General features: G+C 49.5%; 1 protein-coding gene across 1 annotated transcript in view; it reads right to left on the reverse strand.

The window, feature by feature from the left end:
* Positions 1 to 23420, reverse strand: part of LOC109882942 (E3 ubiquitin-protein ligase MYLIP-A) — a 37795-nt gene that overhangs the window by 10037 nt on the left and 4338 nt on the right. The window contains exon 3 of the mRNA XM_020475021.2: positions 1334 to 1519. Within this exon, the coding sequence (XP_020330610.1) occupies positions 1334 to 1519 (186 nt within the window). The remainder of the gene's footprint in view (positions 1 to 1333; positions 1520 to 23420) is intronic.

Here is a 23420-nt window from a genome sequence, read left to right on the forward strand (position 1 = left end):
TGGCTAGAACTCAATAACCCTGCTTGCTTTGGTGAAATTCCCTGCTAGGTGTTCAGTTCCGTGCCTGAACAGGTTTGGTCCTTGAGAGAGAAAAACAAGTGGCTACATGGTAGAATCTTTGGGAAGAGAGGAGTGTGTCTGTCTCTGTAGAGAAGACCTTGTGAGTATGTGTAGTAGGCTCCAAAATGGCACCTTATTACCCATCTAGTGCACTACTTTTGACCAGAGTCTATGGGGAAATAGGGTGCCATTTCCTTTCCATCTATTACTCATCTCATGTTGGGTGACATCACGTGGGACAAACAGTTGTTCGAATTGCAAACCAACCTCGGCTCCATGGTAGGAACATGGGAGGGGAACATGTTTTCTTTCTGTACAGCGAACCTGGTGACCGTGCCTTTTCTTCTAGTTTCCTCTTGGTCGGTCTTTTGCGCATGGCGACTGACACGTGGGCATGAGTTTTGAACTTTATTCCAATTGCAAACCATTTCTGGGGACTTCCGAACTCTGCTGCTGTCTGCAATGTCAGTGGAACTGATATCAGGTTCCCATGGCACTGCATGTTTCTGTCAGATGCACGCGACAGACTGATTCATATTCAAGAAGGTAGGCTAAGTAGAGGGAAATGTTACGGCTCGGAGAAACTCATGGGTTAGGGTGCAAATTCTAGAACCTATTTTACACCTAATTGTTTATTTGTTTTGAACAGCTACCATATGTTATTTCGGAATAGGAACACAGCTAAATCTAGGTAACACCGATGGTAATAAATGATGAAAGGTTTGACCTGTTCTGGGATGAATTTTCAAACATTCTGAATTGGGACAGGAAAGGGAATTTTCCTCTTTGAAGCATCCGATTGGTAGAAGTCCAACCGATGTAGGATGAATCATTAACAACACATCTGTCACTTGGTTCAGCTAGATGTTGATACTTTCATATCATAAGCCTCTAATAACATATCTGTTCTCTAAGCCAGCGACCTTGTCAAGGGTAGCTTTGCTTTCAACATTTCAACAGTGTATTCATGTCCTGCAAACTCCATCCAATTAGCACAATGGCTAGAGCTTCAATCCTGTTTAAACACACCACAGGTGTGTGTGTGTGTGTGTGTGTGTGTGGACACATTTTACTATACTTGTGAGAACCAAAAGTACTCACAAGAATAGTAAACTAACAAATTCAGAAGTATGGCCATTTTTGCCAGCTATTTCCGACTTAGGGTTAGATTTAGGGAAAAAGTGAAAATAGGATCTTGAATGGGAATCAACTGTTGGGCCCCAAAAAGTCCTCAAGCATAGTAAGACACAGCTGTGTGTGTGTGCGACCTTACCTGTTGACTGTTGCCGGGCAGGGTTCGCTCCCACATAGCTCAGAGTACCAGTACTTGGCTGTGTTCTGGTTGTAGTCTCTGAACTCAGCTTGGGCCAGCAGGGCACTCAGCTCCTCAGCCTGCTCCGAACACATCCTCGGGTGGCCGCTGTGGAGGTTCTCCTTGACCTGCATGAAGAACACATGTCTGGTGGAGGGAAGAGAGAGGAGGGAATGTTAGACATGAACTGGAACAGGTCATGATTGGAGAGGGGTGGTGCACAGGGCCTGGAACCAAACAGGTCATGATTGGAGAGGGGTGGTGCACAGGGCCTGGAACCAAACAGGTCATGATTGGAGAGGGGTGGTGCACAGGGCCTGGAACCAAACAGGTCATGATTGGAGAGGGGTGGTGCACAGGGCCTGGAACCAAACAGGTCATGATTGGAGAGGGGTGGTGCACAGGGCCTGGAACCAAACAGGTCATGATTGGAGAGGGGTGGTGCACAGGGCCTGGAACCAAACAGGTCATGATTGGAGAGGGGTGGTGCACAGGGCCTGGAACCAAACAGGTCATGATTGGAGAGGGGTGGTGCACAGGGCCTGGAACCAAACAGGTCATGATTGGAGAGGGGTGGTGCACAGGGCCTGGAACCAAACAGGTCATGATTGGAGAGGGGTGGTGCACAGGGCCTGGAACCAAACAGGTCATGATTGGAGAGGGGTGGTGCACAGGGCCTGGAACCAAACAGGTCATGATTGGAGAGGGGTGGTGCACAGGGCCTGGAACCAAACAGGTCATGATTGGAGAGGGGTGGTGCACAGGGCCTGGAACCAAACAGGTCATGATTGGAGAGGGGTGGTGCACAGGGCCTGGAACCAAACAGGTCATGATTGGAGAGGGGTGGTGCACAGGGCCTGGAACCAAACAGGTCATGATTGGAGAGGGGTGGTGCACAGGGCCTGGAACCAAACAGGTCATGATTGGAGAGGGGTGGTGCACAGGGCCTGGAACCAAACAGGTCATGATTGGGGGAGCAGGTGGAAGTTAGAGGTTGGGTTACACACAGAGCAGGTGTGTGTGTGTGTGTGTGGGGGGGGGGGGGGGGGCAGGCCTAGAGCACCTGAAAATCGATGGTTCACTCGTTGACACTGTACAAGCTCACTTTCTCTCACACCAACACACATTACGACTGACAGCTGACCACCAGCTTACCAAAGCCATATACCTCAAAGTAGTACTCTGTTCCGCTTTCTAGTTCACTACGGTCATTGATGCCAGGAATAGAATGAGGAACACAAGCAGAGTTAAAAAGTAACAGCTGTTCCCAGTCAGACAGTGTGTGACGAAGTCTGACTTTTAACCCAGTGACTCAGTCAGCGACTTAAATTATTTATTTAAAAAAATATATATTTATTTAATTAGGCAAGTCAGTTAAGAACAAATTCTTATTTTCAATGACGGCCTAGGAACACTGCCTTGTTCAGGTGCAGAAAGACAGATTTTTACCTTGTCAGCGCAGGGATTCGATCTTGCAACCTTTCGGTTACTAGTCCAACACTCTAACCACTAGGCTACCTTCCGCCCCGAAATGGGGCTTCATAACTCCAATCAGGGTACACTGTGCACGCACACACACACACACAGACAAACACAGACAGACAAACACACACAGACAGACACAGAGCTCTAGCTCTTATCACAGTGTAAGAGGAGTCAGCAGCCAGCCCTGTAAACTTCTGTATGGCTGCCTATTCACAGCAGTGTGCTACAGAGTGATAAGCAGACCGGGTTCTACTGCTGTTGTGTTGTAACAGTGGGGTCTGGGTACGATAGCGCCATTCAGCCTTGGCCTCTCTTCTTCTCCCGCTCTCATTCTTAAAAATAAGTCTGGTTATATACCAAAACAAGGCCACGGCTAAATCGATGTAATGATGACGCAGCGCTGTAAGCTTGTTCTTAGGGAGGTAAGGGCCCTCCTATGTTGTTGCTAAACTTGTTATTGTGCTGAATTCAACATGGAGCGATAGTAGGCTTTGGGAAAGAAACTGGATTTTTCTTTTAAAGAAAGAAAGAAAGAATAACAATAGACATAAACCTGGAATACTGTGAACATTGGGCTGGTACAATCACAGGCACGGAGGCTTCAACATTGTTTTCCCCGAAAGCTCAGAACAACATGTTCCTGAGATGTGGTGAATGATTGAGTTATTAAGTTCTTGCCTACTTTAACTCGGTTATGATGTGATGACACTTCTCTTTCAAGTCACTGTCCAGTGAGGCTGTTAACACAAAACTGAGATACCAATAATATCATATAGGATCCAGTCAGCTGGATCAAACCAGACCAGACTCCCTTGTTTTCCTCACACATAATGTAACCTCATAACTCGTCATACCACTACCGAGCCCATCTGTACAAATGAATAACACAACATCCCTAACACAAAGCTATGTAAACATACAACTCCAACGGTGTATGAATGTGTGAGATTTACTGTCAACTCCGCTTGGTCTCTTCCTACCACCCCTGCGCTGATGGCTGAAAGCATTCATGCAGGAAAAAGCTTGTCGCACTGGTTCTAGTCACACCAACATTCTAATTTAGCTAGCACACAATCCCATCTCATCTTGAATGCGCCAACGGTCTTGTTTTTTTTTTCGCAGATTGCATATTTCAGGTAGAAAACATAATAGGTCCAGAGTCTGGACTCCAGATAGTAACAGTGCTATTTTTGTATCAAGGATGAGTTCACTTTGGAGCCAGTCCAGCGTTCGCACATAAGTAGCACAGATTGCTAGCTAGGCTAACTACTCTGCTGCCTAGGTAGCCAGCTAACGTTAACTAAGTGATCATGTGATGAGTGCTGCTTGCTTGGTGAAGCATACTTTGAATTACTTCTGTTTTTAAATAGTCTGTCGCTGGCATGCTACTCACTGTCAAACCACCATGCCTATTCTCACGTTGTGACTTACGGGCTGAATGATGTTCAATGAGCAGCTCGTCGAGTGCCCTCTTCAGGCAACAATTGAAAACGTATACAAAAATAGGTCTGCTAATTTGTTAATTCTATATACAGTATATAATCTTGGTGCTTTATGTATGGAATAAAGACAGATACTAATATTTATGTGAAAGGCTAATATCACCGATAATATCAGTCAACCGATTTTAGCGGTTGAGCTCTAAACAGCACACAGCCGCCTGTTTCCCTATTGTGCTCGGCCCAACAGCAGGACTCATGTGACCAGCAGGCTGCTTGCTACCTGCCTGGTTGGAAACAAAGGGCTCGGACTACCTGGTGTTTACTATCAGTCACGGCCCTGCCTGCTCTCCTTCCCTCTCCCTCGTCACCCCGGGGTCGCCTGGGGTTTACTATCAGTCACGGCCCTGCCTGGTCTCCTTCCCTCTCCCTCGTCACCCCGGGGTCGCCTGGGGTTTACTATCAGTCACGGCCCTGCCTGGTCTCCTTCCCTCTCCCTCGTCACCCCGGGGTCGCCTGGGGTTTTATCAGTCACGGCCCTGCCTGGTCTCCTTCCCTCTCCCTCGTCACCCCGGGGTCGCCTGGGGTTTTACTATCAGTCACGGCCCTGCCTGCTCTCCCTCGTCACCCCGGGGTCGCCTGGGGTTTACTATCAGTCACGACCCTGCCTGGTCTCCTTCCCTCTCCCTCGTCACCCCGGGGTCGCCTGGGGTTTTACTATCAGTCACGGCCCTGCCTGCTCTCCCTCGTCACCCCGGGGTCGCCTGGGGTTTTACTATCAGTCACGGCCCTGCCGCACCAATGTGTGGTAGGTCCAGAGTCTGGACTCCAGATAGTAACACACTAGCACCATCTGTCCAGGTAGAAGGACACTGCCGCCCACACTAGCACCATCTGTCCAGGTAGAAGGACACTGCCGCCCACACTAGCACCATCTGTCCAGGTAGACGGACACTGCCGCCCACACTACCACCATCTGTCCAGGTAGAAGGACACTGCCGCCCACACTACCACCATCTGTCCAGGTAGAAGGACACTGCCGCCCACACTACCACCATCTGTCCAGGTAGAAGGACACTGCCGCCCAACCTACCACCATCTGTCCAGGTAGAAGGACACTGCCGCCCACACTACCACCATCTGTCCAGGTAGAAGGACACTGCCGCCCACACTACCACCATCTGTCCAGGTAGAAGGACACTGCCGCCCACACTACCACCATCTGTCCAGGTAGAAGGACACTGCCGCCCACACTACCCACCATCTGTCCAGGTAGAGGACACTGCCGCCCACACTACCACAATCTGTCCAGGTAGAAGGACACTGCTGCCCACACTACCACAATCTGTCCAGGTAGAAGGACACTGCTGCCCACACTACCACCATCTGTCCAGGTAGAAGGACACTGCTACCCACACTACCACAATCTGTCCAGGTAGAAGACACTGCTGCCCACACTACCACCATCTGTCCAGGTAGAAGGACACTGCTGCCCATACTACCACAATCTGTCCAGGTAGAAGGACACTGCTGCCCACACTACCCACCATCTGTCCAGGTAGAAGGACACTGCTACCCACACTACCACAATCTGTCCAGGTAGAAGGACACTGCTGCCCACACTACCACCATCTGTCCAGGTAGAAGGACACTGCTGCCCACACTACCACCATCTGTCCAGGTAGAAGGACACTGCTACCCACCATACCACCATCTGTCCAGGTAGAAGGACACTGCTACCCACCATCTGTCCAGGTAGAAGGACACTGCTACCCACCATCTGTCCAGGTAGAAGACACTGCTGCCCACACTACCACCATCTGTCCAGGTAGAAGGACACTGCTGCCCACACTACCACCATCTGTCCAGGTAGAAGGACACTGCTGCCCACACTACCACAATCTGTCCAGGTAGAAGGACACTGCCGCCCACACTACCCACCATCTGTCCAGGTAGAAGGACACTGCTACCCACACTACCACAATCTGTCCAGGTAGAAGGACACTGCTGCCCACACTACCACCATCTGTCCAGGTAGAAGGACACTGCTGCCCACACTACCACAATCTGTCCAGGTAGAAGGACACTGCTGCCCACACTACCACCATCTGTCCAGGTAGAAGGACACTGCTGCCCACACTACCACCATCTGTCCAGGTAGAAGGACACTGCTACCCACCATACCACCATCTGTCCAGGTAGAAGGACACTGCTACCCACCATCTGTCCAGGTAGAAGGACACTGCTACCCACCATCTGTCCAGGTAGAAGACACTGCTGCCCACACTACCACCATCTGTCCAGGTAGAAGGACACTGCTGCCCACACTACCACCATCTGTCCAGGTAGAAGGACACTGCTGCCCACACTACCACCATCTGTCCAGGTAGAAGGACACTGCTGCCCACACTACCACCATCTGTCCAGGTAGAAGGACACTGCTGCCCACACTACCCACCATCTGTCCAGGTAGAAGGACACTGCTGCCCACACTACCACAATCTGTCCAGGTAGAAGGACACTGCTGCCCACACTACCACAATCTGTCCAGGTAGAAGGACACTGCTGCCCACACTACCACAATCTGTCCAGGTAGAAGGACACTGCTGCCCACACTACCACCATCTGTCCAGGTAGAAGACACTGCTGCCCACACTACCCACCATCTGTCCAGGTAGAAGGACACTGCACATAAAACCAGTCAGTACCGTGTCTGACCACCATCAGGCAACGCAACACATCACCTTCGCATAGAGTTGATCAGGCTGTTGATTGTAGGTTGTGGAATGTTCTCCCACTCCTATTCAATGGCTTTGCGAAGTTGCTGGATATTGACGGGAACTGGAAAACGATCCAGAGCATCCCAAACGTGCTCAATGGGTGACATGTCTGGTGAGTATGCAGGCCATGGAAGAGCTGGGACATTTTCAGCTTCCAGGAATTGTGTACAGATCCTTGCAACATTGGACCATGAATTATCATGCTGCAACACAAGGTGATGGCGGTGGATGAACGGCACGACACGGCATGTGTATGTTATCATGCTGCAACACGGGATGATGGTAGGGATGAACGGCACGACACGGCATGTGCGGCACAGCACTTCAGTGCATTCAAATTGCCATCGATATAATGCAATTGTGTTCATTGTCCGTAGCTTATGCCTGCCCATCCATAACCCCACCATGGGGCACTCTGTTTACAACGTTGACATCAGCCAACCACTCGTCCACACAACGCCATACACGTGGTCTGCGGTTGTGAGGCAGGTTGTATGTACTGCTAAATTCTCTAAAACGATGTTAGAGGCTGAGTATTGTAGAAAAATTCACAAATGCAGCTCAGGCAGAATGCTCACTAACAGGGATGTAAAAAAAAATGCACAAAACTTGAGAAATAGGCTTTTGTGCATATGGAACATTTCTGGAATCATTCATGTCAGCTCATGAAACACTTTACATGTTGTGTTTATTTTTTTGTTCAGTATACACTACCAGTAGTCAAAAGTTTAGACACGCCTACTCATTCAAGGGTTTCTTTATTTTCACCAATTTCTACATTGTAGAATAATAGTGAAGACATCAAAACCATTCAATTACACATGGAATCATGTTATAACCCCCCCCCCAAAAAAGTGTGTTAAACAAATCAAAAATACATTTTATGAGATTCTTCAAAGTAGCAACCCTTTGCCTTGATCACAGCTTTGCACACTCATGGCATTCTCTCAACCATCTTCACCTGGAATGCTTTTCCAACAGTCTTGAAGGAGTTCCCACATATGCTGAGCACTTGTTGGCTGCTTTTCCTTCACTCTGCAGTCCAACTCATCCCAAACCATCTCAATTGGGTTGAGGTCAGGTGATTGTGGAGGCCAGGTCATATAATGCAGCACTCTCCTTCTTGGTCAAATAGCCCTTACACAGCCTGGGAGGTGTGTTGGGTCATTGTCCTGTTGAAAAACAAATGATAGTCCTACTAAGCACAAACCCGATGGGATGGTGTATCGCTGCATAGCCATGCTGGTTTTGTGTGCCTTGAATTCTAAATAAATCACAGACAGTGTCACCAGTAAAGCACCATCACACCACCTCCTCCATGCTTCACGGCGGGAACCAAACATGAGGAGATCATCCGTTCACCTACTCACAAAGACACGGTGGTTGGAGCCCAAAAAAAACCTCTAATTTGGACTCATCAGACCAAAGGACAGATTTCCACCAGTCTAATGTCCATTGCTCATGTTTCTTCGCCCAAGCAAGTCTCTTCTTCTTATTGGTGTCCTTTAGTAGTGGTTTCTATGCAGCAATTCAACTATGAAGGCCTGATTCACACAGTCTCTTCTGAACAGTTAATGTTGAGATGCTTCAGACTTCAAGTAACAGACACATTTACTTAGGCTGCAATTTCTGAGGCTGGTAACTCGAATGAACTTATCCTCTGGGTCTTCCTTTCCTGTGGCGGTCCTCATGAGAGCCAGTTTCATCATAGCGCTTGATGGTTTTTGCGACTGCACTTGAAGAAACTTTCAAAGTTCTTAGACATTTTCAGAATTGACTGACGTTCATGTCTTAAAAGTAATGGACTGTCGTTTCTCTTTGCTTATTTGAGCTGTTTTAGCCATAATATTGACTTGGTCCTTTACCAAATATGGCTCTTCTGTATACCAACCCTACCTTGTCACAACACAACTGATTGGTTCAAACGCATTAAGAAGGAAAGAAATTCCTCAAATTAACTTTTAACAAGGCACACCTGTTACTTGAAATGCATTCCAGGTGACTACCAAATGAAGCTGGTTGAGAAAATGCCAAGAGTGTGCAAAGCTGTCAAGGAAAAGGGTGGGTACTTTGAAGAATCTCAAATATAAAATATATTAGGATTTGTTTAACCCTTTTTTGGTTACTACATGATTCCATGTGTTATTTCATAGTTTGTGTCTTCACTACTATTCTACAATGTAGAACATTGTAAAAAATAAACATAAAGGCAACCCCTTGAATGACTGTGTCCAAACTGGAACTGTATATATAATTACATCTTCAACAGGATAGGCCTATTTTTGATCAAATTTGAATGGAATTGAGAGTGTTTGCCTGCACACTGATTTAAAGCAATGATTTGAGTGATAGGCTTCTTTAATTAAAACTCTTTACAATAAATAGAAAAATAAGGTCACCCCCGCATTGTGAACTGCGCTCCATACGGAGATGCGCTGTCTGTCCCGTTGGTGATTGATCATGCAGATAGCATAGAGTCGGCCGTAGAGAAGCCAGATTGAGACATTACATATCAATTAAAAACAGATCCATTTCACATCATGCTGTTCATAGAAATCATTTATTATAACAATTGTAGCAGTTATTTTTTTATCTGGAAAAGAGAGCGGGTTTGGGCTGTAAATCTCTAACCTGGTTGCCACTATTCAACTCTAACACAGACGGACAAAACAGCAGGGGTTCTAGTTACGCCTGCAGGGAATCTGATATTGGAACAGAAAACCCTTAAACCTCCTCCTCTCTGCTGGCCCAGTTTAAATACAACTGGGATGAACACAGCCTCTTTAAGGCTTTCATTACTGTCAAGGAACACCTGCTCTCAGACCACTGGACCGCATGGTACATTTACTGTTCACACACACACACACACACACACACACACACACACACACACACACACACACACACACACACACACACACACACACACACACACACGACAGCGGGGGCTCCAACACAAAGTCATCTGTTCTACTGCTGGAATGCTAAAACAGCATAGCTGGAATAATTCAATTAAAGTGGACCGTAGACTGAGGGGGGAATATGGTTCATTGATCCCTATGTGTGACAGCAGATGGAAGATAAGAGAGGAGGAGAAGGAAGAAGAGAAAGGGGGAGGAGGAAGAGGGCGTTTAGTGCACTTGAGTTATGATTTTTAATGACATATTTTAACTGTGTTTTAGATGTCAAATTTAAAATGACTTCAAATAGGCATTTCACATGCTTTATTTAACCTTTATTTAACCTTTATTTAACTAGGAAGTCAGTTAAGAACTAATTCTTATTTTCAATGACGGCCTAGGAACAGTGGGTTAACTGCCTGTTCAGGGGCAGAACGACAGATTTGTACCTTGTCAGCTCGGGGATTTGAACGTGCAACCTTTCGGTTACTAGTCCAACGCTCTAACCACTAGGGTACCCTGCCGCCCCTCAGTACTTTTTCTTAACTAAATTAAAGAGTTAACAAGTTCTCAAAAGTAGCCAAAAACAAATGATAAAACAATTGTTTCAACTGGACTTCTCCTCTGGGTAGTAACATAGAACACATCAGAACACATCAGAACGTCACAGAGTTCCAAGAAGAACATAAAGTCCGTGTGAAATGAAACCAAAAAACATCTGCCTTGCGACTGCACCGCATCAGCCAATGAGAAGTGTCTGTTTCAGAGCTCACAGGGCCAGGCTCTAAACAATGTGGTTTGTTGGAGTAACAAACAACTCAGCCCAAAGCTGTGGTGCTAGAGGTCACTCCCAATCAACGAACTCTAATAACCCCATTCCACCACTCACTGTCTCTCAATGAAAACTTCACAATTTACACTCTCCAGCACAAGGCTGTTAATCAGCTCGTTTAAGCAACGGAAAGAGGGACAAAACCCGAAATAAATAAGATAAATATTCACACGTCGACTGTATTCCTGAATCCAAAGAGTGGCATTGAGGCGAACAAATAAGTTGTTTTTGTAAGCTAAAACGTCCTGTGGTCATGGGAACATAACGGAGTATTCCATAATAATGGACTGTAGAAGGGCAAAGGTCACACACACACACAGCCCAGAGCCAGCCACAGACATCCTTCCTGGCCGGGAACTAATGCTATGGGTTCAAACTAGATATACGAGGGACTGATACTTGAGTTCAGAGACCTTAAAGGCAGGTTAAAAAAAACGTTTGGGGGAAAAGGACAGGGGCTGACTGAGGAAACCCTCGTCTCCTAAACTAAGGCAAATGGATATAATGCTAACACGAATGGTCTTCAATTCCGTGAAAAACATCCATCAGCCTTGTTGTTGTGACAATATCTAGGTTGTGCAGACATGTAAAGACGCTTGGCAGGGCTCAATAACACACAAGGGCTCTCCCAGAGGGTTTAGAGGGAGGATAGCAAAACACAAGACACGTGACTTCTGCATTTGCACCCAAATTAAACTGCCAAAGCATTCTCAAACTTTCCTCTCGAACTGAATTCACAGATATATTGAACCAAAACAAAAGCAACAATGTCAAAGATTCTAGTGAGTTACAGTTCGTATAAAGGAAATGAGTCAACTGAAATAAATAAATTAGTCCCTAATCTATCGATTTCACATGGCTGGGAATACAGATATGCATCTGGTCACATATACCTTAAAACAGGTAGGGGTGTTGATCCTAAAACCAGTCAGTATCTGGTGTGACCACCATTTGCCTCATGCAGTGTGACATCTCTTTCACAGAGTTAAATCAGGCTGTTGACTGTGGCCTGTGAAATGCTGTCCCACTTCTCTTCAATGGTTGTGTGAAGTTGCTGGATATTGGTGGGAACTGGAACACGCTGTTGTATACGTTGATCCAGAGCTGAGTCTGAGTCCAAGAGGCCATGCAAACCCAAGAATGCATGCATGTTGCTGCCATTCAAAAAAAAAAACAGCCAGAATGCCCTTCCATTTTGAATTTTGAACCAGTCAAATTGCTAGGGTTAGAGGCTTTAAGTCCCTTCTAGAGATTCTATTTCTAAGGAAAAGGAACTAAAAACATCCCTTTTCTCATTCATCGCAGTGGTCTATATTAATGGCTGTGCTGTGCCCTCTGGTTTGCTAACCCCCCCCCCCCCCCGACCAACCGTTGGCCTGATCGGAATGCTAAACATCAAGGAGTGGAAAACATGTTCATTTAGACCAGCATGACGCAGGCAGCACTCCCTCTGGGCTAGTGAGGGATGACGAGGCGGGCAGCACTACCTCTGGGCTAGTGAGGGATGACGAGGCGGGCAGCACTACCTCTGGGCTAGTGAGGGATGACGAGGCGGGCAGCACTACCTCTGGGCTAGTGAGGGATGACGAGGCGGGCAGCACTACCTCTGGGCTAGTGAGGGATGACGAGGCGGGCAGCACTACCTCTGGGCTAGTGAGGGATGACGAGGCGGGCAGCACTACCTCTGGGCTAGTGAGGGATGACGAGGCGGGCAGCACTACCTCTGGGCTAGTGAGGGATGACGAGGCGGGCAGCACTACCTCTGGGCTAGTGAGGGATGACGAGGCGGGCAGCACTACCTCTGGGCTAGTGAGGGATGACGAGGCGGGCAGCACTACCTCTGGGCTAGTGAGGGATGACGAGGCGGGCAGCACTACCTCTGGGCTAGTGAGGGATGACGAGGCGGGCAGCACTACCTCTGGGCTAGTGAGGGATGACGAGGCGGGCAGCACTACCTCTGGGCTAGTGAGGGATGACGAGGCGGGCAGCACTACCTCTGGGCTAGTGAGGGATGACGAGGCGGGCAGCACTACCCCTGGGCTAGTGAGGGATGACGAGGCGGGCAGCACTACCCCTGGGCTAGTGAGGGATGACGAGGCGGGCAGCACTACCCCTGGGCTAGTGAGGGATGACGAGGCGGGCAGCACTACCCCTGGGCTAGTGAGGGATGACGAGGCGGGCAGCACTACCCCTGGGCTAGTGAGGGATGACGAGGCGGGCAGCACTACCCCTGGGCTAGTGAGGGATGACGAGGCGGGCAGCACTACCCCTGGGCTAGTGAGGGATGACGAGGCGGGCAGCACTACCCCTGGGCTAGTGAGGGATGACGAGGCGGGCAGCACTACCCCTGGGCTAGTGAGGGATGACGAGGCGGGCAGCACTACCCCTGGGCTAGTGAGGGATGACGAGGCGGGCAGCACTACCCCTGGGCTAGTGAGGGATGACGAGGCGGGCAGCACTACCCCTGGGCTAGTGAGGGATGACGAGGCGGGCAGCACTACCCCTGGGCTAGTGAGGGATGACGAGGCGGGCAGCACTACCCCTGGGCTAGTGAGGGATGACGAGGCGGGCAGCACTACCCCTGGGCTAGTGAGGGATGACGAGGCGGGCAGCACTACCCCTGGGCTAGTGAGGGATGACGAGGCGGGCAGCACTACCCCTGGGCTAGTGAGGGATGACGAGGCAGGCAGCACTACCCCTGGGCTAGTGAGGGATGACGAGGCAGGCAGCACTACCCCTGGGCTAGTGAGGGATGACGAGGCAGGCAGCACTACCTCTGGGCTAGTGAGGGATGACGAGGCAGGCAGCACTACCTCTGGGCTAGTGAGGGATGACGAGGCAGGCAGCACTACCTCTGGGCTAGTGAGGGATGACGAGGCAGGCAGCACTACCTCTGTGCTAGTGAGGGATAACGAGGCAGGCAGCACTACCTCTGGGCTAGTGAGGGATAACGAGGCAGGCAGCACTACCTCTGGGCTAGTGAGGGATAACGAGGCAGGCAGCACTACCTCTGGGCTAGTGAGGGATAACGAGGCAGGCAGCACTACCTCTGGGCTAGTGAGGGATAACGAGGCAGGCAGCACTACCTCTGGGCTAGTGAGGGATAACGAGGCAGGCAGCACTACCTCTGGGCTAGTGAGGGATAACGAGGCAGGCAGCACTACCTCTGGGCTAGTGAGGGATAACGAGGCAGGCAGCACTACCTCTGGGCTAGTGAGGGATAACGAGGCAGGCAGCACTACCTCTGGGCTAGTGAGGGATAACGAGGCAGGCAGCACTACCTCTGGGCTAGTGAGGGATAACGAGGCAGGCAGCACTACCTCTGGGCTAGTGAGGGATAACGAGGCAGGCAGCACTACCTCTGGGCTAGTGAGGGATAACGAGGCAGGCAGCACTACCTCTGGGCTAGTGAGGGATAACGAGGCAGGCAGCACTACCTCTGGGCTAGTGAGGGATAACGAGGCAGGCAGCACTACCTCTGGGCTAGTGAGGGATAACGAGGCAGGCAGCACTACCTCTGGGCTAGTGAGGGATAACGAGGCAGGCAGCACTACCTCTGGGCTAGTGAGGGATAACGAGGCAGGCAGCACTACCTCTGGGCTAGTGAGGGATAACGAGGCAGGCAGCACTACCTCTGGGCTAGTGAGGGATAACGAGGCAGGCAGCACTACCTCTGGGCTAGTGAGGGATAACGAGGCAGGCAGCACTACCTCTGGGCTAGTGAGGGATAACGAGGCAGGCAGCACTACCTCTGGGCTAGTGAGGGATAACGAGGCAGGCAGCACTACCTCTGGGCTAGTGAGGGATAACGAGGCAGGCAGCACTACCTCTGGGCTAGTGAGGGATAACGAGGCAGGCAGCACTACCTCTGGGCTAGTGAGGGATAACGAGGCAGGCAGCACTACCTCTGGGCTAGTGAGGGATAACGAGGCAGGCAGCACTACCTCTGGGCTAGTGAGGGATAACGAGGCAGGCAGCACTACCTCTGGGCTAGTGAGGGATAACGAGGCAGGCAGCACTACCTCTGGGCTAGTGAGGGATAACGAGGCAGGCAGCACTACCTCTGGGCTAGTGAGGGATAACGAGGCAGGCAGCACTACCTCTGGGCTAGTGAGGGATAACGAGGCAGGCAGCACTACCTCTGGGCTAGTGAGGGATAACGAGGCAGGCAGCACTACCTCTGGGCTAGTGAGGGATAACGAGGCAGGCAGCACTACCTCTGGGCTAGTGAGGGATAACGAGGCAGGCAGCACTACCTCTGGGCTAGTGAGGGATAACGAGGCAGGCAGCACTACCTCTGGGCTAGTGAGGGATAACGAGGCAGGCAGCACTACCTCTGGGCTAGTGAGGGATAACGAGGCAGGCAGCACTACCTCTGGGCTAGTGAGGGATAACGAGGCAGGCAGCACTACCTCTGGGCTAGTGAGGGATAACGAGGCAGGCAGCACTACCTCTGGGCTAGTGAGGGATAACGAGGCAGGCAGCACTACCTCTGGGCTAGTGAGGGATAACGAGGCAGGCAGCACTACCTCTGGGCTAGTGAGGGATAACGAGGCAGGCAGCACTACCTCTGGGCTAGTGAGGGATAACGAGGCAGGCAGCACTACCTCTGGGCTAGTGAGGGATAACGAGGCAGGCAGCACTACCTCTGGGCTAGTGAGGGATAACGAGGCAGGCAGCACTACCTCTGGGCTAGTGAGGGATAACGAGGCAGGCAGCACTACCTCTGGGCTAGTGAGGGATAACGAGGCAGGCAGCACTACCTCTGGGCTAGTGAGGGATAACGAGGCAGGCAGCACTACCTCTGGGCTAGTGAGGGATAACGAGGCAGGCAGCACTACCTCTGGGCTAGTGAGGGATAACGAGGCAGGCAGCACTACCTCTGGGCTAGTGAGGGATAACGAGGCAGGCAGCACTACCTCTGGGCTAGTGAGGGATAACGAGGCAGGCAGCACTACCTCTGGGCTAGTGAGGGATAACGAGGCAGGCAGCACTACCTCTGGGCTAGTGAGGGATAACGAGGCAGGCAGCACTACCTCTGGGCTAGTGAGGGATAACGAGGCAGGCAGCACTACCTCTGGGCTGGTGAGGGATAACGAGGCAGACAGCACACATTCATTGAGGGGGCCAAGGTCCAACCATAGAATTAAAACAACTAGAACAATGATGACATTCTACTTATTCTACTTCTATGGGGCCCCAACTCAATCCCTGCCTTGCTCTCACCCAAACAGACATGACCACTCCCCTCATCTCCTAGCCAATGGATGGATTTATCAGGACATTTCATAAAGAGGGATGTTTGTTGTTTGAGCGAACAGCTTTTAAAACAAATATGAAATCTACTACTCCTCTGAGAATTCAGAAATTACAACCAAATGCAGAAGTAGCTCTATGAAACTGCACAGATCTGGTCTGGTCAGTGAACACACACACAATCATCAAGACTGCCTCAACTCAAACCATGGTCAGAGACAGAGTCAGTCTAGGTGTGAGCAGCAACAAAAATAGATGGGGGGGGGGGGTGGTGAGAGTAGAGAAAACACCTCTCCCACTAGCAGGCAGTCGGCTGCATTAGGCAGTCGGACAGGGTGTTTCAAAAGCTACCCAGGCGGAGCGGTGTAGAGAGATGCTGTGATCTAAGCTACAGGATTAGGATGGGGGGTTTATTTGATGTTCGGAGGACAGAGGAACCACAGAAATCAGACTGAACTGAGCCTGCGCTACAGACCAAAGACCTGAGTGTGTATTTATAGAAAGCTTTTAAAAAATTGTGTGTGAAATTCATTGGAGATCATCTTAAAAGATGTCCTCCAGCGATTTTTGAACTTTGACTGTTGGAAAGCGATATCCAAAGTCTAAATACAATGAAGTACACGCAAACTGCAAACCTCAAGGAGTTGGTCTGATGAGAGTCCGTGATGTCATCCCTAGCTTGAGGAACAATAAGAGAACAAAAGAGGAAAGCCCCCCCCCCCCATAACATACCTGGACCAGCTATTGAGATGTGCCTTTGTTGTAGTCAAGGTAGAAATGCTATGAGAAGTTGGGGCTTGCAGGTACATTTTAAAGTTGGTTTCGTGTTAAATGGTTTAAGGGCTAGAGCGAGCCGAATAAATATTATAATAATAATAATAATAATGAGTTTGTAATAAATCTGGAGTAGCTTGCCTTCAGCAAGCCAACGAATAAGAAGAGTGTAGAGCGCTGCGGATCCCGACAGAGCACTGCTGCAGTCACCATGTGTTATTCTGCGGTTGGGAGCGGGTGGTCAGATCAGACCAGCTTCGGGATGGAAATATTTGTGTCGTCCCGCAGGTTATTTGTAAACGGTCGTCTTTCTGCTTGTTGCGCATTAGACTACCTATTGTATTAAAAAGTCACATCTGTCTCATTCACTGCTTGGGGTTAAGAGGCCTACCTCTGGTCTCAATGAAATCGAGTAGGCTGCCAACGATTGGGGGGAGGGGGGGAGAGCAAGGGGTCAGTCATCGTTCCTAGGCAATGTACTTCCCAAATATGAGGATTAGAATATAGTTAACTACATTGCCTAAAAATAAATATTGATCACTCATATTTGTCTGTCTGGAAATCGTCCCACTCCTAAAAAGGTAAGCTATAAAACGAAGTGAAAGTGAAAGAGCAAGTCTCACCAATTCTGCTCTCTTCAAACTACGTCTAGCCTACTCGCTGATATAGCCCGGTAATACAGAAAGTCCACGTCTAGCCTACTCGCTGATATAGCCCGGTAATACAGAAAGTCCACGTCTAGCCTACTCGCTGATATAGCCCGGTAATACAGAAAGTCCACGTCTAGCCTACTCGCTGATATAGCCCGGTAATACAGAAAGTCCACGTCTAGCCTACTCGCTGACATTAGCCCGGTAATACAGAAAGCTTAATATAAAAATGGCCACGTGAGAATCTCTGGTAATTTAACCTATTTCTTAGGTTATTTATTTTTGCACATTTTGATATTGCCAATAAGGCACCAATGGCTGAGTCTTCACATGAGCCTAAAATAACATTGTGGGATCAGTTCTTGTGGTAGAGAGTGGGAGTCCGACAAAGACAGCTGGTGTGGGCAGGAGTGGGACGAAAAGCTGCAGGTGCGAGAGGGGTGAATAAATCAGTCCTGTGCAGACTTGTACCAGAGTAGGCCTTGTACCAGAGTAGGCCTTGTACCAGAGTAGGCCTTGTACCAGAGTAGGCCTTGTACCAGAGTAGGCCTTGTACCAGAGTAGGCCTTGTACCAGAGTAGGCCTTGTACCAGAGTAGGCCTTGTACCAGAGTAGGCCTTGTACCAGAGTAGGCCTTGTACCAGAGTAGGCCTTGTACCAGAGTAGGCCTTGTACCAGAGTAGGCCAAGCAAGCACGCACGCGCACACACACACACTTCCAATAATGGGATGGCAGCAGGATTTGGTGATGATTCTGTAAATTTAAGCAGTCCAGCTTATGTAAGCAGCTTTTTATTTTGTATTCTGTGGGTGCAGAGTCCACCATATGCTATGTAACAGGGTGAGAGAGAGGCCCGTGTATATGCGTACGTGAGTGAGTGTGTACATACTGGCGTTCTGCGTGCGTCTGTACCCACCAAGGACAATTCACACGCTCTCCGGCATCTGTTACTACCTGCAGGCTTTCCAGTACCAGGGCGTACATACGTGCGTATAGCTGTGAGGGTAAGTGCGTATAGCTGTGAGGGTAAGTGCGTATAGCTGTGAGGGTAAGTGCGTATAGCTGTGAGGGTAAGTGCGTATAGCTGTGAGGGTAAGGGCGTATAGCTGTGAGGGTAAGTGCGTATAGCTGTGAGGGTAAGTGCGTATAGCTGTGAGGGTAAGTGCGTATAGCTGTGAGGGTAAGTGCGTATAGCTGTGAGGGTAAGTGCGTATAGCTGTGAGGGTAAGTGCGTATAGCTGTGAGGGTAAGTGCGTATAGCTGTGAGGGTAAGTGCGTATAGCTGTGAGGGTAAGTGCGTATAGCTGTGAGGGTAAGTGCGTATAGCTGTGAGGGTAAGTGCGTATAGCTGTGAGGGTAAGTGCGTATAGCTGTGAGGGTAAGTGCGTATAGCTGTGAGGGTAAGTGCGTATAGCTGTGAGGGTAAGTGCATATAGCTGTGAGGGTAAGTGCATATAGCTGTGAGGGTAAGTGCGTATAGCTGTGAGGGTAAGTGCGAGCATGCCTATAATGCTGAAAAACCACCGTCACTTGCCAAGAACACTCAGCTCCATTGGTGGATATTAGTTTGTGAACATGTTCCATTGGTATATAGTTGTTTCTGAGAGTCGTCCTTCATCAGTAAACTATTGGCTGGGGTCTCTCTCACTCATACCCTGGCAGTGCAACACTTGTAGCCGTCAGAACAAGCATTCTACCTATATGTTCTGCTCTCACTGTGAGAGTCTACTGGTCGGGTGCTCTCCAGATGGTCACACTGTCGTACTGTTTCTGTACCATACCAGGGTATACGGTATTAACGGAAGTGCACACAAGGGGCGCTATCTGAGCTGGATATCATTCATTTAACACATCTTATATTCCTTATATAATTCTACTTCACTTACAAGCAGTGGCATAGCACTCCTGTCTGTTTGTGGTTGGAGTGTGAGAGGCAGAGACAGCAGTAGTCTAACTGGGTGAGAGGCAGAGACAGCAGTAGTCTAACTGGGTGATGAGCAGAGACAGCAGTAGTCTAACTGGGTGAGAGGCAGAGACAGCAGTAGTCTAACTGGGTGAGAGGCAGAGACAGCAGTAGTCTAACTGGGTGACGGGTAGAGACAGCAGTAGTCTAACTGGGTGATGAGCAGAGACAGCAGTAGTCTAACTGGGTGAGAGGCAGAGACGGCAGTAGTCTAACTGGGTGAGAGGCAGAGACAGCAGTAGTCTAACTGGGTGATGAGCAGAGACAGCAGTAGTCTAACTGGGTGAGAGGCAGAGACAGCAGTAGTCTAACTGGGTGATGAGCAGAGACAGCAGTAGTCTAACTGGGTGAGAGGCAGAGACAGCAGTAGTCTAGCTGGGTGAGAGGCAGAGACAGCAGTAGTCTAACTGGGTGACGAGCAGAGACAGCAGTAGTCTAACTGGGTGACGAGCAGAGACAGCAGTAGTCTAACTGGGTGATGGGCAGAGACAGCAGTAGTCTAACTGGGTGATGGGCGGAGGGAGACAGCAGTACCCTCATCTATCACTTTCCTCCCCCCAACTCCACAGGTACACTGTCCAGTCTTAAAGACACACACACAGTCCATCCTGAAATAAGTCAGGAGTAAGGGGAGAGAAAGCCGTAGTGTGTGCTTGGAGTCCAGACAGAGAAGGAAGGCTGCTGGCCATGAGGGATAGATCTCTGTTTAATGAACAGTTACTGGCCAACCGTGCACACACAGAGACACAGAAAGAGGAGCTGAGCAGCTCAGGGGCTCTGCTCCCCACACACAGAGACACAGAGAGAGGAGCTGAGCAGCTCAGGGGCTCTGCTCCCCACACACAGAGACACAGAGAGAGGAGCTGAGCAGCTCAGGGGCTCTGCTCCCCACACACAGAGACACAGAGAGAGGAGCAGCTCAGGGGCTCTGCTCCCCACACACAGAGACACAGAGAGAGGAGCTGAGCAGCTCAGGGGCTCTGCTCCCCACACACTTTTCTACTCTAACACAGAGTTATCTGATGCCTCTCCTGGCAGACTGACTGACTGGGGTTAGAATCAGCTTTAAATGATACAGGATCTCCCACAGCTGTGGAAAGATAGACATGATGATATTAACATGAATACTGCATGCAAAGCTGTTGTTCTGCAACGGGCAGGCGGTAGAGAGGGAGGGTTAACACTGAGATCAGAGCGCCCTATAAATAACATCAAAAGAGAAGCCGAGTTGAGATTCTGTGTCCCAAACTGCACCACCCTATTCCCTCTATAGTGCACTGCCCATAGGTCGCTGATCTAAAGAAGTGCACGATATAGGGAATAGGGTTCCATGAGGGATGCACTCAGGACTTCTCAATAGAGGACCTCTAAAGGGCTAGGGGAGGAGGAGAAGGGGAGAAAAAACACAACCAGGTTCATGGTCCTGTTATCTATCAGCCTGATGAAGTCAGAGTCCTGTTATCTATCAGCCTGATGAAGTCAGGGTCCTGTTATCTATCAGCCTGATGAAGTCAGGGTCCTGTTATCTATCAGCCTGATGAAGTCAGAGTCCTGTTATCTATCAGCCTGATGAAGTCATGGTGTCAGGGTATCCATCATCCTGATGAAGTCAGGGTGTCAGGGTATCCATCATCCTGATGAAGTCAGGGTGTCAGGGTATCCATCAGCCTGATGAAGTCAGCGTATCCATCAGCCTGATGAAGTCAGGGTATCCATCAGCCTGATGAAGTCAGGGTATCCATCAGCCTGATGAAGTCAGGGTATCCATCAGCCTGATGAAGTCAGGGTATCCATCAGCCTGATGAAGTCAGGGTATCCATCAGCCTGATGAAGTCAGGGTATCCATCAGCCTGATGAAGTCAGGGTATCCATCAGCCTGATGAAGTCAGGGTATCCATCAGCCTGATGAAGTCAGGGTATCCATCAGCCTGATGAAGTCAGGGTATCCATCAGCCTGATGAAGTCAGGGTATCCATCAGCCTGATGAAGTCAGGGTATCCATCAGCCTGATGAAGTCAGGGTATCCATCAGCCTGATGAAGTCAGGGTATCCATCAGCCTGATGAAGTCAGGGTATCCATCAGCCTGATGAAGTCAGGGTATCCATCAGCCTGATGAAGTCAGGGTATCCATCAGCCTGATGAAGTCAGGGTATCCATCAGCCTGATGAAGTCAGGGTATCCATCAGCCTGATGAAGTCAGGGTATCCATCAGCCTGATGAAGTCAGGGTATCCATCAGCCTGATGAAGTCAGGGTATCCATCAGCCTGATGAAGTCAGGGTATCCATCAGCCTGATGAAGTCAGGGTATCCATCAGCCTGATGAAGTCAGGGTATCCATCAGCCTGATGAAGTCAGGGTATCCATCAGCCTGATGAAGTCAGGGTATCCATCAGCCTGATGAAGTCAGGGTATCCATCAGCCTGATGAAGTCAGGGTATCCATCAGCCTGATGAAGTCAGGGTATCCATCAGCCTGATGAAGTCAGGGTATCCATCAGCCTGATGAAGTCAGGGTATCCATCAGCCTGATGAAGTCAGGGTATCCATCAGCCTGATGAAGTCAGGGTATCCATCAGCCTGATGAAGTCAGGGTATCCATCAGCCTGATGAAGTCAGGGTATCCATCAGCCTGATGAAGTCAGGGTATCCATCAGCCTGATGAAGTCAGGGTATCCATCAGCCTGATGAAGTCAGGGTATCCATCAGCCTGATGAAGTCAGGGTATCCATCAGCCTGATGAAGTCAGGGTATCCATCAGCCTGATGAAGTCAGGGTATCCATCAGCCTGATGAAGTCAGGGTATCCATCAGCCTGATGAAGTCAGGGTATCCATCAGCCTGATGAAGTCAGGGTATCCATCAGCCTGATGAAGTCAGGGTATCCATCAGCCTGATGAAGTCAGGGTATCTATCAGCCTGATGAAGTCAGGGTATCTATCAGCCTGATGAAGTCAGGGTATCTATCAGCCTGATGAAGTCAGGGTATCTATCAGCCTGATGAAGTCAGGGTATCTATCAGCCTGATGAAGTCAGGGAATCTATCAGCCTGATGAAGTCAGGGTATCTATCAGCCTGATGAAGTCAGGGTATCTATCAGCCTGATGAAGTCAGGGTATCTATCAGCCTGATGAAGTCAGGGTATCTATCAGCCTGATGAAGTCAGGGTATCTATCAGCCTGATGAAGTCAGGGTATCTATCAGCCTGATGAAGTCAGGGTATCTATCAGCCTGATGAAGTCAGGGTATCTATCAGCCTGATGAAGTCAGGGTATCTATCAGCCTGATGAAGTCAGGGTATCTATCAGCCTGATGAAGTCAGGGTATCTATCAGCCTGATGAAGTCAGGGTATCTATCAGCCTGATGAAGTCAGGGTATCTATCAGCCTGATGAAGTCAGGGTATCTATCAGCCTGATGAAGTCAGGGTATCTATCAGCCTGATGAAGTCAGGGTATCTATCAGCCTGATGAAGTCAGGGTATCTATCAGCCTGATGAAGTCAGGGTATCTATCAGCCTGATGAAGTCAGGGTATCTATCAGCCTGATGAAGTCAGGGTATCTATCAGCCTGATGAAGTCAGGGTATCTATCAGCCTGATGAAGTCAGGGTATCTATCAGCCTGATGAAGTCAGGGTATCTATCAGCCTGATGAAGTCAGCGTGTCAGGGTATCTATCAGCCTGATGAAATCAGCGTGTCAGGGTATCTATCAGCCTGATGAAGTCAGCGTGTCAGGGTATCTATCAGCCTGATGAAGTCAGCGTGTCAGGGTATCTATCAGCCTGATGAAGTCAGCGTGTCAGGGTATCTATCAGCCTGATGAAATCAGCGTGTCAGGGTATCTATCAGCCTGATGAAATCAGCGTGTCAGGGTATCTATCAGCCTGATGAAGTCAGCGTGTCAGGGTATCTATCAGCCTGATGAAGTCAGCGTGTCAGGGTATCTATCAGCCTGATGAAGTCAGCGTGT

This window comes from Oncorhynchus kisutch, linkage group LG14 (assembly GCF_002021735.2).
Source record: "Oncorhynchus kisutch isolate 150728-3 linkage group LG14, Okis_V2, whole genome shotgun sequence".
Classification (NCBI taxonomy): domain Eukaryota; kingdom Metazoa; phylum Chordata; class Actinopteri; order Salmoniformes; family Salmonidae; genus Oncorhynchus; species Oncorhynchus kisutch.